Source organism: Piliocolobus tephrosceles, chromosome 3 (genome assembly GCF_002776525.5).
Source record: "Piliocolobus tephrosceles isolate RC106 chromosome 3, ASM277652v3, whole genome shotgun sequence".
NCBI lineage: Eukaryota > Metazoa > Chordata > Mammalia > Primates > Cercopithecidae > Piliocolobus > Piliocolobus tephrosceles.
The window spans coordinates 146,355,854-146,375,346 of NC_045436.1; the positions used below are offsets into that span (position 1 = coordinate 146,355,854).

General features: G+C 37.8%; 1 protein-coding gene and 1 pseudogene across 4 annotated transcripts in view; both read left to right on the forward strand.

The window, feature by feature from the left end:
* Window positions 1-19,493, forward strand: part of PDS5A (PDS5 cohesin associated factor A) — a 165,389-nt gene that overhangs the window by 62,512 nt on the left and 83,384 nt on the right. For all 3 annotated transcript variants that reach the window (XM_023224689.2, XM_023224690.2, XM_023224691.1), the window contains 8 exons: window positions 346-486; window positions 4,684-4,799; window positions 8,087-8,181; window positions 9,833-9,978; window positions 13,934-14,085; window positions 15,646-15,759; window positions 17,574-17,655; window positions 19,357-19,405. In XM_023224689.2, the coding sequence (XP_023080457.1) occupies window positions 346-486; window positions 4,684-4,799; window positions 8,087-8,181; window positions 9,833-9,978; window positions 13,934-14,085; window positions 15,646-15,759; window positions 17,574-17,655; window positions 19,357-19,405 (895 nt within the window). The remainder of the gene's footprint in view (window positions 1-345; window positions 487-4,683; window positions 4,800-8,086; window positions 8,182-9,832; window positions 9,979-13,933; window positions 14,086-15,645; window positions 15,760-17,573; window positions 17,656-19,356; window positions 19,406-19,493) is intronic.
* Window positions 2,043-2,654, forward strand: LOC111550931 (annotated as a pseudogene). The gene has a single exon (XR_002734199.2). The product of XR_002734199.2 is annotated as a 60S ribosomal protein L17 pseudogene (transcript).

The following is a 19,493-nucleotide window of genomic DNA, read 5'->3' on the forward strand; positions in this document are numbered from 1 at the left end:
TTTTTCTAAAATCCTTTGTAATTAACTACACAGACTGTCTAAATTGTTTTAATGAAAACAAAGATTCCTAGAAATGTCCTTATTTGAGATATACCCAACAAACCAATTTTGTTTTTTGCTTTTCTCCTTGTAACATTCATGATTTGATATTATTAGGAAATTATTTCTTCCGCTGTTTAGATGATTGTCCTATTATATATTAGTAATCACACATGTATTTGTATCATCTCCTTCAATTGTATGTGTTGTAAAACCTAATTATATAGTTTATAAAAATGTTTATAAAAATGTATCCATGTTTTTAAGTGAACTAGATGTTTTATTTTTGTTTTTAATATCTCATAGTTTTTCAATCAAGTCCTAGTGCTGGGAAGATCATCAGTAAGTGATTTGTCAGAACATGTGTTTGATCTGATTCAGGAACTTTTTGCTATAGATCCTCATTTATTATTATCCGTCATGCCACAGCTTGAATTCAAACTAAAGGTAAGATTGACCAATTTTCTTTTCTATTTTGTTTTTCATGTTTCTTTCTTATTTCTAGAGCATGTACAATGTAAAATTGACCAATTTTCTTGCCCTTTAAACTTTCCAGGAAAAATGTATACCGCATAATTTTTCTGTAACTGTAGAAGACTAAAGTATGACTTCAATTTATCTTTTTCTTTCTTTTTTTTTGGATGGAGTTTTGCTGTTGTTGCTCAGGCTGAAGTGCAGTGGCACAATCTGGCTCACTGTAATGTTCGCCTCCTGGATTCAAGCGATTCTTCTGCCTCAGCCTCCCGAGTAGCTGGGACTACAGGCGCACACCACCACACCCATATAATTTTTATATTTTTAGTAGAGATGGGGATTTGTCATGTTGGCCAGGCTGGTCTCAATCTCTTGATCTTGTTATCTGCCCACCTCGGCTGCCCAAAGTGCTGGGATTACAGGCATGAGTCACCATGCCTGGCCACAAAATTATAATGCTTCCAGTTGTTAAATATCTCCTGATAATCACAGTGACACAAGCAATAAATAGGAAAAATGGTATTATCTTAAATTTTTTTTTTTTTTTTTGAGACGGAGTCTCGCTCTGTCGCCCAGGCTGGAGTGCACTGGTGCGATCTGAGCTCACTGCAAGCTCTGCTTCCCAGGTTCACGCCATTCTCCCGCCTCAGCCTCCGGAGTAGCTGGGACTACAGGCGCCTGCCACCACGCCCAGCTAATTTCTTTTTTTTTGTATTTTTAGTAGAGACGGGGTTTCATCGTGTTAGCCAGGATGGTCTCGATCACCTGACTTCGTGATCTGCCCGCCTCGGCCTCCCAAATTGCTGGGATTCCAGGCTTGAGCCACCGCGCCCAGCCTGTCTTAGAAATTTATAATACATGTTGGTATTAAATGGTATCCATTATTAGATAGATATATTTTAGAACATCCAAAGATTTTAAATGGAATCCTAATATGGTATTGCTTACAATTTTATGACCTTTTCATGGTACAGATTAAGGACAGAAATTTGACTGTCCTAAAAATAGTCTATTTTTTATAGACAACTGAGCAAGTAATTTGTAATTCTTGCTCCTCTGATATTTGTAAAAGTTTAATACTGCCTTGAAGTCTTGGGCTCAAGTGATCCTCTTGTCTCAATCTCTTGAGGAGCTGGGACTGTAAGTATACCTTACCATTCCTGGTAATATATATATATATATTTTTTTTTTTTTTTTTTGGTTGAGAGTGGTTCTCAATATGTTGCCCAGGCTGGTCTCAAATTCCTGGCCTAATGCAATTCTCCTGCCTTGGCCTCAGATTACTGAGAAGGCATGAGCCACTGAGCCTGGTCAAGGAATATATTTTGACTTTTACAAATAGCAGAGGGGCGCGTTTTCAGTTAGTTTTACTTCTGTGGTTTATAGATGTTAAATGTCACCTCGTTTGAAATAATCACCAATCTACTAAAATAGTTACTTGCTATTCGAATAAAATATATTGTTTCATATTTAAGGGACAGATTACTTTTTCTTTAAGAAATAAATCAGCTCTTCCCCTAAGTGGCCTGAGGTAATCTGTGAAAATGGTTCGCTATTCACTTGACCCGGAGAACCCCACGAAATCAATGCAAATCAAGAGGTTCCAATCTTCGTGTTCACTTTAAGAACACTCGTGAAACTGCCCAGGCCATCAAGGGTATGCATATTCGAAAAGCCACGAAGTATCTGAAAGATGTCACTTTACAGAAACAGTGCGTACCATTCCGACGTTACAATGGTAGAGTTGGCAGGTGTGCCCAGGCCAAGCAGTGGGGCTGGACACAAGGTCGATGGCCCAAAAAGAGTGCTGAATTTTTGCTGCACATGCTTAAAAACGCAGAGAGTAATGCTGAACTTAAGGGTTTAGATGTAGATTCTCTGGTCATCGAGCATATCCAAGTGAACAAAGCACCTAAGATGCGCCGACGGACCTACAGAGCTCATGGTCGGATTAACCCATACATGAGCTCTCCCTGCCACATTGAGATGATCCTTACTGAAAAGGAACAGATTGTTCCTAAACCAGAAGAGGAGGTTGCCCAGAAGAAAAAGATATCCCAGAAGAAACTGAAGAAACAAAAACTTATGGCACGGGAGTAAATTCAGCATTAAAATAAATGTAATTTAAAGGAAAAAAAAAATAATAAATCATATTGGCTAATAAATTGAACTTATTAGAAGGTTGTGCTACTCTGCATTATTGTCACTTTGCTTGAGAAAAATTTTGTCAAAGAAAATCAGGCTGAGCCAAGTGCCGTAGCTCATACCTGTGTAATCCCAGCACTTTGGGAGGTGGAGGCAGGCAGATCTCTTGAGCCCAGGAGTCTGAGACCAGCTTGAGCAACATGGTGATACCCCATCTCTACAAAAAATACAGAAATTAGCCAAGGATAATGGCACACACCCATAGTCCCAGCTACTCAGGAGGCTGAGGTAGGAGGATGGCTTGAGCCTAGAAGGTGGAGGTTATAGTGGACTGAGGTTGCTCCACTGTACTCCAGCCTGGGTGACAGAGCCAGACCCAGACCTTGTCTCACAAAAAAAAAAAGAAAGAAAATCAGGCCACGTGTGGTACCTCATGTCCATATAATCCCAGCATTATGGGAGGCTGAGATGGGAGGCTTGCCTGAGGCCAGGAGTTCAAGACCAACCTCGTCAACGTGGTAAGATTCTGTCTCTGTAGAAAAATAAAAAATTAGCCAGGTGTGGTGATGCACACCTGTATGTCCAGCTACTCAGGAGGCTAAGGTAGGAGGATCACTTGAGCCCAGGAGTTCAAGGTTGCAGTGAGCCATGATCATGCCAGTGTACTCTAGCCTGGGCAGCAGAGCAAGACTCTACCTCTTTTTTTAAAAAAATCGTTTTTGTCATTTATAATTAAAATAGTTAATACTTGATGTAATTTTCATTTTTACATTGATTAAGTGTGCCTGTTTTACCCACAAAACCCCTGTTCTTGAGCGTTAAAACATTCATAAGAAAAATATTTTATCCTGTGGTCTTTATTTTTCTATTTTTACTTCTCTTTTGCCAAAAATATTTTGTTTATTGGATATCTGGTATTGCTTTAGCCACATATTGTATGTGAACACCTAAAAAAAAAAAAATTAGCAGTTGCTTTTAGATGTTGTATTTATTTTCCTAGCGAATATGATTTTTGAAAAGTTTCACACAACATATGGTTTCAGAATAACTTATTTTACATTAAAGCGTGGCATCACTACTGAAACTGAAACAGAATTTTTATCGCATATACTGTTTCAGGATAAGAAAATAAGAGACTCTTACTAGAAAACAATGAAGTTTTGCTTTTTTATGGTATTTACGTTGACCTTCAGATCATCTTTTTGATTCTTGGGCTGCTATTAAAATGAGTTTCCATGAATCATGAAATTCTGTAGTATCGTATTCACCAGTCAGTAGGGGATTCTTCATTAAAACTTTGTATATCAGCCAGGTGCGGTGGTTCATTCCCATAATCCCAGCACTTTGGGAGGCTGAGGCAGGTGGGTCACGAGTTCAGGAGTTCGAGACCAGCCTGGCCAAGATGGTGAAACCCCATCTCTACTAAAAATGTGAAAATTAGCCAGGCGCAGTGGTGGGCGCCTGTAATCCCAGCTAGTCGAGAGGCTGAGGCAGGAGAATCTCTTGAATCCGGGAGGCAGAGGTTGCAGTGAGCTGAGATCGCGCCACTGCACTCTAGCTTGGGAGACAGAGCAAGACTCCTCAAAAAAAAAAAAAAACTTTGTATATCAAAACTTGAATTGATGTGTGTTTATGTTGGAATGTAAATTGCAGATTTCCTATAAAGTAAGCTTATTAGGGTGGTAACTGTAGCTTTGTCCTTCATAGACGTTTTTATAGGGTTCGTAATGTTAGAATTGAATTATATGTCTATATTTACAATGTCCATAACCAGTGTATAGAATGCAATTAATCAGTAAAGTAGACATAAATTAGCAGTTGGGAGGGTGTGAAATAATAGCAAAAACCCAGATGATCTAACATGAAATCAAATCAATTTCTGCATGGTAAATGAGGACATGTATTTTAAACTTCTCACAGTTATAAGCAGAAATATGAAATTTTATCTTCTTCAGAATGTTTCAAGATATTTTCTGTAATCTGATGAATAAAGCTCAGGCTTCACTTTCTGTTTTCCCTTCTTAGAGCAATGATGGAGAAGAGCGATTAGCTGTTGTTCGACTTCTTGCTAAATTGTTTGGCTCCAAAGATTCCGATTTGGCAACACAGAATCGTCCTCTTTGGCAATGTTTTCTTGGACGGTAAGAGAACGTATAATTCTGATGTTTATATTTTGGAAAATAGTCAGTAGGGTGCAGGTCACTTGATTAAAACTATACATATCAAAACTTTCTTTGATAGATGTTGGTTTCATTGTCATCTGTGTTGCCATCCTTCTTATGGAATAAATTGTAGGAAAAATTTTTTATGGAGAAAGCTTAGTATTTTATCTGTGTAATACTTTTTAACTTCTTGTTAAAATAATGTCATGGCCAGGCCTGGTGGCTCATACCTATAATCCTAGCACTTTGGGAGGCTGAGATGGGCGAATCACTTGAGGTCAGGAGTTCAGGAAACCAGCCTGACCAACTTGGTGTCTCTACTAAAAATACAAAAATTAACCGGGGATGGTGACCGGCGCCTGTAATCACAACTAGTCAAGAGGCTGAGGCGGGAGAATCCTTGAACCCGGGAGGCAGAGGTTGCAGTGAGTTGAGATCGAGCCACTGCATTCCAGCCTGAGTGACGGAGTGAGACTCCATCTCCAAAAAAAAAAGAAAGTCATTAGAATGAATAGACAGCATTGCAGTATATTCTAAGTCTTAAGATTTTTAAATCATGAAGCTGACTACATAGTGATCCAAATTTAAGAACCTGTGCCATTTGTCAGCCTACCAACTTTTTCATTTACTAGTGCTTGTCTTTTGGGTCTGTAACTTATCTGAACACACTGTATGGTGTTTTTTAACTAACTTAGTATAATTGTATAATTTTTAAATGGAAAATATTATTGCCCTTAACTCAAATAGTTTTTAATGTTTCTTCTCAAGAGCTTAGAATGACTGAATTCTATTTGGCTTGATAGTAGTGTTGACAAATTTATGAAATTCATTACATTCCTCCTTGCATTCCATTTACCTGTTTTGCTTTTAAAGCTGATTGGAAAGTAGATATTTACTATTAATATTCTGGAGATGTTTGAGATTCCCCATTATTTAGTTCAACTGATTCAGAAGTTGGTGCCAGAATTTTTCTTGATGTAAATTCACCACAATAGTTCTCATACTAATCCTAGGTTCTGAGAAATCTCTGACAAGGCCATAATGCTGTCTTAGCAGTTACTTGCCCAGAACATGCCATTTTGAAGGCCTTATAGGAATAAATGCTAAATATTTGAATAGCTAAATGTGACTCCATGAGAATTTTGAATGGTGGGAATGAAGCAACTGTACTTTCAAAGTTGTGGGGGAGGAATTCCCTATCCCAGGATGGACATCAAATATTTTTTGTAAATAATTTAAGCAAAAATGCAAGGCTTCATTTTTACTTGGGTTACTTATGAAAATGAAATCACCCATAGTAGGTTTCTGACACTTATTATTTTACACTCACTGCTAACTGTAGTGGTGTCTCTGATCCATAGAAACAATTCATAGTCTGCAGTATTATTTTCCATAATTATAACATATATTTTCCATAATTGTTTTGATACTTTGTAATTACTTGATCATTAATAATGTATAATTTTTCTCTGCCAGCTAGAGAATTATAAATCCTATGGCCGGGCGCGGTGGCTCAAGCCTGTAATCCCAGCACTTTGGGAGGCCGAGACGGGTGAATCACGAGGTCAGGAGATCGAGACCATCCTGGCTAACACGGTGAAACCCCGTCTCTACTAAAAATTACAAAAAACTAGCCGGGCAAGGTGGCGGGCGCCTGTAGTCCCAGCTACTTGGGAGGCTGAGGCAGGAGAATGGCGTAAACCCGGGAGACGGAGCTTGCAGTGAGCTGAGATCCCGCCACTGCACTCCAGCCTGGGTGATAGAGCGAGACTCCGTCTCAAAAAAAAAAAAAAAAAAGAATTATAAATCCTAAATGTAAGATTTTATTAAGACATGAAAATTATATCTGGGTAAGAAAGTAGGAGGCCATAGACATCAAGATATTTATTAAACAACTTTCTTTTACTTGGTTATTTTATGAGATCATTTCAAAAATAAAAATATTTCCAGCTATTTCAGATCACATTATTTATCATTAATCAGCATATTTTAAAAGTTGCCTAATAATCTATTTTAAATTTGAGGGTTCCTTACCTTATCCTTAACATGTACATTTTTGAATCTACATATTGTGTTGCGTGTTAATTGAATTCGTACGTATACTAGACCTTTAAAAGAGCATTGTAATACAAGGTGGTGCTGGCCAAAAGAAACTTACGTCAGGCAGTACAACACACTTTTTTTTTTTTTTTTTTTTTTGAGACGGAGTCTCCCTTTGTCACCCAGGCTGGAGTACAGTGACGTGATCTCTGTTCACCGCAACCTCTGCCTCCCGGGTTCAAACAATTCTCCTGCCTCGGCCCCCAGAGTAGCTGGGATTATAGGCACCCGCCACCACGCCTGGGCTAGTAACACATTTTCTGCACTCATCTTTGAACTTCCAGATCTGCCCCTTATATATGGTTTGCTCTCTACCTCAAGTTCCCCAGTGTTTGTCTCATATAAACCTTTGTCTGTCTCATATAAACCTTTTGTCTTGTTTTGTTTTGAGACAGGGTCTGTTACCCAGGTTGGAGTGCAGTGGCACAATTATGGCTCACTGCAGCCTCGAGCTCCCAGGCTCAAGCAGTCCTTCTACCTCACCCTCCCGAGTAGCTGAGACTACAGGGGAATGCCACCACGCCCGGTTAATTTTTGTGTTTTTTTCGTAGAGACAGGGCTTTGCTATGTTTTCAAGGCTGATCTAGAACTCGTGAGTGCAAGCAATCCACCCACCTCAGCTTTCTGAGTAGTAGCTGGTACTACAGGGGCATGCCACCATGCCTGCCTAATTTTTATATATTTATAGAGACAAGGTTTTGCCATGTTTTCAAGGCTGGTCTTAAACTCGTGGGCACAAGCAGTCTACCTGTCTCCACCTCCCAAAGTGCTGTGATTACAGGTGTCAGCCACCGTGCCTGGAATCTCCTATATACTTATTCTTCAAGAAGATTTTGTGTTTTGAATATTTTTACTTTGTAGCATAATATTAAGCTCTCAAATTATAACTCCATAAAGTGTATAGTTTGGTTTGAGGGATGTGTTTATACTGTTTTTTGTTAGTTTTAGCATGGTAAAGAAATTCTGTTTATGAAAATGTTTTTGTGAAGTTGTGTCGTTTCACCTTGTAGTGTACTTTATATTCTTCCTTCAGAATACCTTAGCTCATAACAAATTATCTAATCAGTAACTATTGTTGTGTATAAGCATTTTCATGTTAGATATACCTGGTTTGAGAATAATTTTTTTGCCTTACAATTAATGTTTAGCAATCTTTTTCTGTGTAGATTTAATGACATTCATGTTCCTGTGAGATTAGAAAGTGTGAAATTTGCCAGTCATTGTTTAATGAATCACCCAGATTTAGCGAAGGATCTCACAGGTAAGTTAGCTGGTTTATTACAGGTATTAGCATAATCATAAAACTGTACTGTGGATAACGACTTGTGACATAACTTCACTTTCCAAGTAGATTTTAACTCTAGTATGGTCTCGGGTTTTCATTTGTTGTACACTAAGAAATGATTTCATGTTCATGTAATAAAATTACACTTAAAATCTTTTTATTTATTTGTTTGTTTAAAAAAAGGCTTTCAGTCCTGGGCTCAAGTGACCTCTCACTTTGGCATCCCGAGTATTACAGGCAGGTGCTACAATGCCCAGCTTAAAATCTTCATATTTTAATCCTTTGAGATTTTTTGAAAATCATAATTTAAGGAAGTAGCGTATTTCTTAAGACATTGGATTTGAGTAGAAATCATTATGTCTATTTAATTAAATATAGTGGCATTTAATAATAAGTGGGAACACGATTATCTTCTGCACTAGACTAGAATTTTTCATTCTTTTGAATCTAGAGCTTTTAAATATACCTGTTTGGTAGCGGCACATAAGTGGTTTTATCAACAGGCTGTTATTTACCAAAAAGAACAGGGGAAACAACATTTTTTTGTTTAGATTTAGTTTGTATTATAAATTATTTAAGAATTTTTAAAGAGATTATAAAATAGTCTGGATTTTATATTGTGTAATTTGCAGGTATATACCTATCAGTTAAATTGCCATGAGCATTTTCACTGTTTTTCTTTTAAGACTGTTAATTTGTAACTGAAATTCAAACTGACATAGATCAGATACTGCATTGTGAATGGACTTTTCCAGGATAACTGATGAAAATACATTATTAAAATGTAACTATGGGTGTGGTGGCTCACAGGTGTAATCCCCTGCACATTGAGAGGCCAAGGCAGGTATATCACTTGAGGCCAGGAGGTCAAGACCAGCCTGGCCAACATGGTGAAACCCCATCTCTACTAAAAATACAAAAATTAGCCAGGCATGGTGGCAGATACCTGTAATCTAAGCTACTCGGAGGCTGAGGTACGAAAATTGCTTGAACCTGGGCAGCAGAGGTTGCAGTGCACCGAGATCACTCTATTGCACTCCAGCCTGGGTGACAGAGTGAGACTCTGTTTCAAAACAAAAAAAGAAGATGTAACTATGAAGTATTTTATTTTATTTTATTTATTTTTTGATACAGGGCCTCACTGTGTTACCCAGGCTGGAGTGCAGTGGCTTGATATTGGCTCACTGCAGCCTTGACCTCTGGGCTCAAGTGATCCTCCCTCCTTAGCCCCCCCAAGTAGCTGGCACTGCAGGGCCAGGCCACTATACTTCTGGCTAATGAGTTTTTTTAGTTTGGTAATTTTCATATAGATGGGGTTTTGCCATGTTGCATAAGCTGGTATGAACTCTTGAGCTTGTGTGACCTGCCTGCCTCAGCCTCCCAAAGTGCTGGTATTACAGTTGTGGGCCACTACACCTGGCCAACTTTGGAGTTTTAAGTGCAGTTTTGTGATTACAGTAGAGTACTGCTGCTGTAAAAATAACATGATTTAATGTCATTTCATATTTTACAGACATTGCTTTAGTATGGACAAAAACTTAACGTGTTTCTGTTCTTTTTTTGCCATTCCAAATCATGACAAATTACATAGCTAACATTTAGCCTAAGTTTTTTTCTCTTATTACAGAATATTTAAAGGTTAGATCACATGATCCAGAAGAAGCTATTCGTCATGATGTCATTGTTACTATAATAACAGCTGCCAAGAGGGACCTGGCCTTAGTAAATGATCAGCTGCTTGGCTTTGTAAGGGAAAGAACACTGGATAAACGGGTAAAATCTGAGGCATTTTATTCTTCTGTAATTTACTGTTTAAATTGCTAAATACAATTGGGTATCATTTTCTGTTACATTTAGTGTCTTTCTGTGTGAAAATCAAATTAATAACAATGATAAAGAGCTCCTAATTTGTATGTTTCCTACATATCTTTTAATTATCCTTATGAATAAATACGTTGGATTCTATGCTTTTTGAGATCTTAAGCATGGGTTTCTTTTCTAGCATACCTTTATGAGAGAACCACTAAGTTAATCAAATTTTACCTTTTTATTTAGATGATGAGTTTCAAAAGAATAACAATTGATCATATATTCTTATAGTTAACATTTTCACATATGACTTTCTTGTATAACTTAGCTGGGTCTGTCATTCATTGAACTAAAGAATATCACTTAAAGAAAGTGACGTTTACATATTGATGTACCAAGCTAAGGACGATAGTGATGGTTATATGTTTAGTTATTTTTCCTGTGATTTTCTCCATTTGATGCAGTTGAAAACATGGATTGCTGGGCGCGGTGGCTCACGCCTGTAATCCCAGCACTTTAGGAGGCCAAGGCGGGTGGATCATGAGGTCAGGAGATCGAGACCATCCTGGCTAACACGGTGAAATCCCATCTCTACTAAAAATACAAAAAATTAGCCAGGCATGGTGGCGGGCGCCTGTAGTCCCAGCTGAGGCAGGAAAATGAGGCAGGAGAATGGTGTGAACCCGGGAGGCGGAGCTTGCGGTGAGCCGAGATTGAGGCACTGCACTCCAGCCTGGGCAACAGAATGAGACTCCATCTCAAAATAAAAAAGAAAAGAAAACATGGATTGATAAGGAAAAGGAAAAGTAGTGCTAAGAATACAACTAACGAATAGGGTCAGGTATGAATAAGAGACATACCTGTAAGGCAGGCTGATTAGGCCTGACATTTCTAACATGTTTCATGATTGCCTTGCAACATACTATTATTTTATTTGAGGTGTAATTGAAAATTACTTTCCTCTGCAAATTACTATTACAGTTTCAGGGTAGAAAAATAATTGGTTTTGGTTTTAAAATATAGAAAGAGGTATTATTTAAGTTTTTACTTTTAAAATTGTCATAGGAGCCAGATGTTTAAAAAAAGGTGGATACTTTTTAACTTGTTCAACAGTGTTAGTAATTCTAACTTTGAAGATTTTTTTCCCTTAGCTTTATTTAAATGAAATAACTCTCCCCCTAGTGGTTATTTGACATTCTTCCCTTCCCCCTTTTAAAAAAGTTTCACTACTATTACAGTTTTTTCATAGTTTCAGAAAGTTGAATAAATGAATCTTCCTAACTGAAACTGTACGATGTGGTAACAGTAACACCTACTGTATATTTTCTGACCCAGATTTTGGTTTAATAAGTTAGATGACCTTTATAGCCTTTCTGGGAAAAAAAAAAAAATTATTTTGTCTCTAGAAATTTGGGAACAGGATTTCATCTTAAGATTTTATTGCTCGTTTTTTTTTTATGTCATGTAAGAAATGTCAAAATGCTTTTGCTAATCTGTTATATAGGCACAAAATTTTATTCCATCTAATAAGTGGCCTAAAAAATGAGAAAATGATACAAAAAATTTATAAGAAAGTATTGATAACATACTCCCACCCCCTCTCTTTTTTAGAGGTGACGTGTTGCTATGTTACTCAGGCTGAACTTGAACTCTTGGATTCAAGTGATCCTCTTGCTTCATTCTCCTGAATAGCTGGTACTGCAGGCACTCACCACCACACTCAGCTGCTGCTGCTTCTGCTTCTGCTTCTGCTTCCTCTTCCTTTTCCTCCTCCTTCTCCTCCTCCTCCTCTTCTTCCTCTTCTTTTAATACACAGATATATTTTTTTACTACTATTTTTCTTACATCTTACGATGATCCTCATTCTGAGTTTTTATGGTCTCCTTTCCTGTCTCTTCTCTCACAGCCTTTCTTTCCTACCCTGTTAAACTTTCCCAACCTCTAAAAGTCCCAAAGAGTCTTCTGCTAACTAGCTAAATCGTTTGCATTTTAGGCTTGCAAGGTAAGGACGTTCACTTATGGTGATCATGGTGATCACTAAGATTCTTTTTTTTTTTTTTTTTTTTGAGACAGGGTCTCACTTTGTTGCCCTGGCTTGAGTGCAGTAGTGTAATCTCAGCTCACTGCACCCTCCTCTTCCCAGGCTCAAGTGATCCTCCCACCTCAGTCTCCCAAGTAGCTGGAACTACAGGTGTGTGCCACTACACTTGGCTAATTTTTGTATTTTTTGTAGAGACCGGGTTTCACCATGTTGCCCAAGCTGGTCTCGAACTTCTGGGCTCAAGGGATCTGTACCTGTTTCCACCTCCACCTCCCAAAGTGTTGGGATTACAGGCGTGAGCCTGTTCTCTGTTTTGGGAACTCTTTAATTTGATGTTGAAATTCTTGGACTGATAGGTTGATTTTCTTATCTTTGTTGTTTTACTTCATCTCCATTTTTAATTTCCAAAAGCACCTCTCATTATCTAATTTCTTTTTTTTCCTTTTCTTTTTTACTTTTTAAATCATTTTCCTCAGGTTGAATCATTAATTTTTCTAACTTCCTTTCTCCCTGCCTCCTTTCCTTTTTTTCTTCCCTCCTTTCCTTCCTTTTCTTCTTCCTTGCTTTCTTCCCTCCTTTTCTCCCTGCCTCTCTCCCTACCTTCCTTCCTTTATTCCTCAGAGGAATTGAGTCTTATTTTATAGTGTAAAATCTTATCTCACTGAGAATATTTGAAGGTGTCTTCTACTACCTGTATTTTCTCTGTTTCTACTGAGTCCTGTTTTCCTCTTCTGGCCTGTTTGTTTTGGTCCCTCTCCTTTACTGTTGAAAGCATTCCTCAAAGGTCTGATCATCCTTGAATATCTCGTCGGTTTTTTGTTTTTTGTTTTTTTTGTTGAGACAGAGTCTCACTGTGTCACCCACACTGGAGTGCAGTGCTGTAATATTGGCTCACTGCAGCCTCTGCCTCTCAGGCTGAAGTGATTTTCCTGCCTCAGCCTCCCAAGTAGCTGGAATTACAGGTGTGTGCCACCATGCCCAGCTAATTTTTATGTTTTTAGGAGAGACTGGGTTTCATCATGTTGACCAGGCTGGTCGTGAACTCCTGACCTCAGGTGATCCGCCCACCTCAGCCTCCCAAAGTGCTGCCTACCCTTGGTCAGATTTTTAACTGAATCCCTGCACAGCTGATTGGAAGCTCTGTGTGAGTGGGCAGGTTTTGTCAGCTTGTGAGCGTATTTTTAGATTGACTGGGTAGTCAGCCAGCTCAACTCCTAGATTCACTACAATTTTAGATTTACTAGGATTTTAGATTCACTAGGTAGTCAGTTCCCCAAGTCCTGAGCTCAAGCGATCCACCTGCCTTGGCCTTCCACAGTGCTGGGATTACAGGCGTGAGCCACCGTGCCTGGCCCAGAATTCTTGATAGTGAATTTTGTTCTTATCCGAAGTTAACATCTAAAGGGATGCGGCTGGCAGTTAAAACATTCCAGATCATAGAGGTTTTGTTTGCAAGGAAAATTATAATCACTTCTAAAACTTGGTGAATTTTCTTTCAATAGAATCAAATGAAATCTCCCATAAGATTATTACTGGTTTTCAAGGGAAATAAAAAATCAGTAGCCTGTAGTTCTAGCTACTCGGGATGCTAAGGCAGGAGGATTATTTAGCTCAGGAATTTGAGACCAACCTAGGCAACATAAAGAAATCCCATTTCTTTAAAAATAAAAAAGTAGATCATTAGCAATATTTGCATTGGAAAATTTCTAAATAGGAACAGATTCAAAATTGTTTGTAAAGCCTTTTATGAAGAGAAATAATGTGCCAGTTTATAAAGGTACACATAAGATTTTACAACCTTATGAACCCAAGGCAATCTTTGGAAATTAGTACAGAGTTTTGTTATCTTTCTCATCTAATAAATTTTATGCTTTTTAGTGGCGAGTAAGAAAAGAAGCTATGATGGGTCTGGCTCAGCTTTATAAGAAATACTGTCTTCATGGTGAAGCAGGAAAGGAAGCTGCAGAGAAAGTCAGCTGGATAAAGGACAAACTTTTGCATATTTATTATCAGAACAGCATTGATGACAAGTGAGTTTAATATGTTGGTAGAATGGTTGAGTATAAAACTACTTTTTACTTTAAAAATGTCTAATATTTTAGTAATTTCTTATTTTTATGTATTTACTTCATAAATAAAATTAAGTTCATTCAACTTGATTAGTCATTTATTTCTAAGTTTAGAGATAACTTTTTACATATTTTTATATACTGTGTTTAAACAAGACTCTGTCTATGATTATATAAGGTAACCTTTTAATAGTGAAATAGGCATGGACTTTGGAGTTAGAGACCAAATGTTCACTCTGCCCTTTGTTAGATGTGTATTCTTACAGAGGTTCATTAACTTCTTGTGCACTTCAGTTTTATATAAAAAGGAAAAATAATAATGCCTTTTCTGTAGGATTATCATGTAGATTAAATAAAATAAAGAATGTAAAGCATCCTAGCCCAATGTGTGGCAAGAGAGCACTATTCAATTTACTACTACTTTCCTTTTTACAACACTACCAATAGAGGAATTACTAACTTGTTTTCATTTTCTGAATATTACTTATAATTCTATATTGGATCATACAGATGATGCTTGGTTTGTGCAGAATAGTTTCTTTTGTTTTGTTTAATTAAGCTAACTTCTTTGGCATCACTGGATATGTATTTCATTTGTTAATTAAGAGACCTTGTATATTTTTAATCCAGTGATGTTAAATAATAAAAGCAAAAAAGATACAAGCAATATGTACTAGCAAGAAGGATATTCCAATATTGGTAAGGAATTTAGATTATGGAGAGAAGAATGATCCGATATACACAGGAAAAACTACATTTTCTGGAAGTAATATGAAGCAGGGGGGACCCTGTTTTAAACTATGTGACAACATGGGAAATGGGCTGAACTGTAATCAGGAAATTAAGGAGTTTGTTGAGAATTAACTCTACTGTGGATCATAGCTTTATATGTTGCATTAATGAATTCACTGTTGTTCTAGACTGCTGAAGAGTAGGTGGAACAGCCTAGCACCCTGTATTTAGGAATATCATTTAAACCTTCTAGAACAAATGTTTCGTACTGACAAATTATAAAGCCACAGATAGTAACCATGTCTCTGAAGTTAAACTACTGAATGTTTTGCAAGGAAGGAAGTCATTATAAACTGATATCTTCCATTGTATGTGCACACATAGCTATTATCTTGATATGGTATCTTGGCACAAGATGGTTAAAACTTAAAATGTTAGCTGGGTGCGGTGCCTCATGCCCGTAATCCCAGCACTTTGGGACGCTAAGGCAGGTGGATTGCCTGAGCTCAGGAGTTCCAGATTAGCCTTAGCAACATAGGGACACCTTGTCTCTACAAAAAATATAAAAATTAGCTGGGCATGGTGGCACATGCCTGTAGTCCTAGCTACTGGAGAGGCTGAGGTGGGAGAATTGCTTGAACCTGCGAGGCAGAGGTTGCATTGAGCCGAGGTCGCACCACTGTACTCCAGCCTGGGTGACACGGCAAGAACCCTGTCTCAAAAAAAAAAATTGCTTCTTAAAAATAGAATAATTGTGTCACTTAGGTTTTTGTTGTTGTTATTTCCTAGACTGTTGGTAGAGAAAATCTTTGCTCAGTATCTTGTCCCCCACAACCTGGAAACAGAAGAGAGAATGAAATGCTTATATTACTTATATGCTAGTTTGGATCCAAATGCTGTAAAGTAAGTTACTTTTCAAATAACTGCTGTATTTCCTAAGGATTTCATAAAACTACTTCATCTTATCTAATTAATTGTTACTGATTGGGTTGTTGCTGCTTCTATAGTTGAATCAAGAACCTCAGGTAAATATTTATCAACAAAATATTATGATTCATGTTCAGGTCAATTAACACCAAAAGTATTCTTACTCGTATATGTGAAGGCGTGTTTGGCAGCTGGGTCAGTAGTAGGATAGTTTCAGGTGTTCAAATAAATGACCGTGTCAAAATACCTGTGGCTAGTGTCTGAAACTGCTGGTGCTTTATCCTTCCAGACTACATATTAAACCTAATAACTGAATACTGATTCTTTGTTGGGTGAACATATTCAGATCTTCTCTATGTAGGATGGTCATATGATTGATGGTCCAGCTGGATTATTTTCAGAAAGGGATCACTATTGGTATTTTTGCTCAGATAACCAGCATACTCAAACTGTCCCAGGCCAACCAGGATGTGTGGTCATTTCACTTCAATATACACATATATCATGTTGTACATGATAGTATATGTAATTTTTGTCAAAAATACACAAAGTAAATGAGTGATGTCATTAAGAATTCTGATCTCAAGATGGAAGGGTCTTTTCAGCCTAGAAGTTTGACTATCCTGGGCAACGTAGTGAGACTCTGTCTTAAAAAAGAGAGAATTCTGAGTTAGGAATTTGACTGTTTGTCCTTGTGGCTTCTTCAGGTGTTCCTGCATTATTAGATTAAGACTGCATTTTTAGGCCAGGCGTGTTGGCTAACCCCTATAATCCCAGCACTTTGGGAGGCCGAGGCAGTCAGATCATTTGAGGTCAGGAGTTCGAGACCAGCCTGGCCAACATGATGAAACCCCATCTCTACTAAAAATACAAAAAAGTTAGCTGGTGTGGTGGTACACACCTGTAATCCCAGCTACTAGGGAGGCTGAGGCAGCAGAATTGCTTGAACCCAGGAGGCAGATGTTGCAGTGAGCCGAGATCATCCCATTGTACTCCAGCCTGGGCAACAGAGTGAGATGTGTCTCTAAAATAAAAATAAAAAAGACTGCCATTTTGGCAGAAGTTCTACTAAGATAGTGTTGTATCGTGGTTACTAATGCCTTTCCTTGCTTAAGGTTTCGATGTTTGTTTACATTTCAAAATATCTGACAAAGAGTGCTTAGAGATTAATGATTTCTCAGAGCTCTGTCACCTGGGCACCTGGAAATACGGATGGGATTTCTGAGAGAAGAAAATCTGTGTTCCTGGAGAGAGAAAAGTTTAGAATGAACACAATAATGTAAATTTGGCATCTTGAATCTGCATCATTTTTGATACTTCATTTTTCAAAATAGTCTATAGTGCTTCATGTAGACGCCTTAGCCTGTATAATAAGGCCTTCATGATTTGATCTGTGTCTATGGAATGCTCCAGCTTCCTTATGCTCCACACACATGCCCTGTGCTCCAAGCATATACATGGTTTTCAGTTTGTTGTATGTCCCTTACACTTTGACATTTTCTTTCCTTGTACCAGAACTTTCTAGCTACCTGTATTTAGTACATCTTTCAATCTCTTTATTATCTATTAATCTTTCTAAACCTGTCAGATATTTTCTCTCATAAGAAGGCTTATATTTACCATTTGTACTAAATAGTTTTAAATCCTAATAAATATGTTTCCCGGTGTTTAAACTTTTAGTTAGATGTAGAAGAGTGGTGTACATACAGCATGCAACAAGAAAGGTTGTAACACTGAATAATTTCCAGTATTGTTATGTAATGCGTTTTTTCATGTTCATAACTTTACAGAGCTCTCAACGAAATGTGGAAGTGTCAGAACATGCTTCGGAGTCATGTACGCGAACTGTTGGATTTGCACAAGCAGCCTACAGTAGGTTCATGATTTGTTTAAATTCATAGTTTATTATATCACTGTTCAGATTTTCTGTAGTTCTACATAATAAAGCAAGGAAAAAGTATCTCAGGTGTTTTATTTTCCACATGTCAGTTAAATATAATTTCTGTAGTTGTCCAGGCTAAATTTCCATTTAAAATAAATATAACAAACTCTTATTTTCCAGTGTAAGCAAAGAAATGGTGGTTTCTAGTTTATATGAAGTTTTCAGACACTGAGAGTTTATATATAATCAGTTTTCAAATAATTAGAATTAAATTTCAAGATAAAATTACATTAGACATCGTATTTCTTTTTCACTGCCTGATTCATGGTCTCTCAGTGTAGAGTGAATATCAGATATCAATCCTATAAATATGCCAGTGGCAAACTAAAAGAAATGATGCTGTTAAATTTTTGCAACGTGGGGAAAAAAACTTTACATTTTTAAGTGTATTTACTAGAATAGGTGTTCTTTTTTTTTTTTTTTCTTTTTTTTTTTTTTTTTGAGACAAAGTCTCGCTCTGTCGCCCAGGCTGGAGTGCAGTGGCCGGATCTCAGCTCACTGCAAGCTCCGCCTCCCGGGTTTACGCCATTCTCCTGCCTCAGCCTCCCAAGTAGCTGGGACCACAGGCGCCCACCACCTCGCCGGCTAGTTTTTTGTATTTTTTTGTAGAGACGGGGTTTCACCGTGTTAGCCAGGATGGTCTCAATCTCCTGACCTCGTGATCTGCCCGTCTCAGCCTCCCAAAGTGCGGGAATTACAGGCTTGAGCCACCGCGCCCGGCTAGAATAGGTGTTCTTAACCAGGGGACCATATATATGTGTCCTCAAGGACACATGGATGCTGGAACAGGGGCGGGAAACTTTTTTTTTTTTTTTCTTAAATACACAGGATCTTACTCTGTTGCCCAGGCTGTCACATAGTGGCACGATCACAGCTCACTGCAGCCTCCATGTCACTGGGCTGATCCTCCCACCTCAGCCTTCTGAGTAGCTGGGACTACAGGTGTGCTTCACCATACCCAGTTAGGTTTTGTATTTTTTTTGTAGAGGTGAGTTTTCACCATGTTGCCCAGGCTGGTCTCAAAATCCTGGGCTCATGCAGTCCACCTGCCTAGGACTCCCAAATTGCTAGGATTACAGGTGTGAGACACTGCACCTAGCCTGGCAAACTTTGAAATATAAAGTAATGCTTTATGGGATAGAGGAAAGGGAAGTACATTTTAGAAAGGAGGTTTTCCTGAAGTTATTTAAGTAATGGGCCACAAAGTAGCTAACAGAACTCTATTCCAGAAAAAAAGAGTTTCTCCTCTTTATATTTTTAGTTAATTTTTTGTGGCACGTAGTTTCATAGTAATTCTGATACGATAATTTTATATGTTGATTGCTTCATTGATCTTTTTCCAATCTTCTGGCAATGTAACTTTCATGTGAAAGTTGTATACTTGTGTTTTTTTGGTACCTTCCTCTTAACATCTCCTTTCCTTCTATTTGTCTTAATAGTTGCTACTATGTAATTCTTTGTTGTTAATTTAGTGTATATATGTGGTAAAACCATTTTCCATTGAGCAGACTGTGATGAACTTTTTTTTTTGAACTTCATGAAAAATATACAGTAATGAGTATTGATTTTTGTTACAGAAATTTCTTAACATATATGACTAGTTGTGCTTTTGTTTCTGTTTTAAATTTCAGTCAGAAGCTAACTGTTCTGCCATGTTTGGGAAACTGATGACCATAGCAAGTGAGTATGTTTATTTACTCACTAAACGTGTAATAAACGTCAATACAGACAAACAAATTATTTACCCAGTGGGACTATTGATTTAATG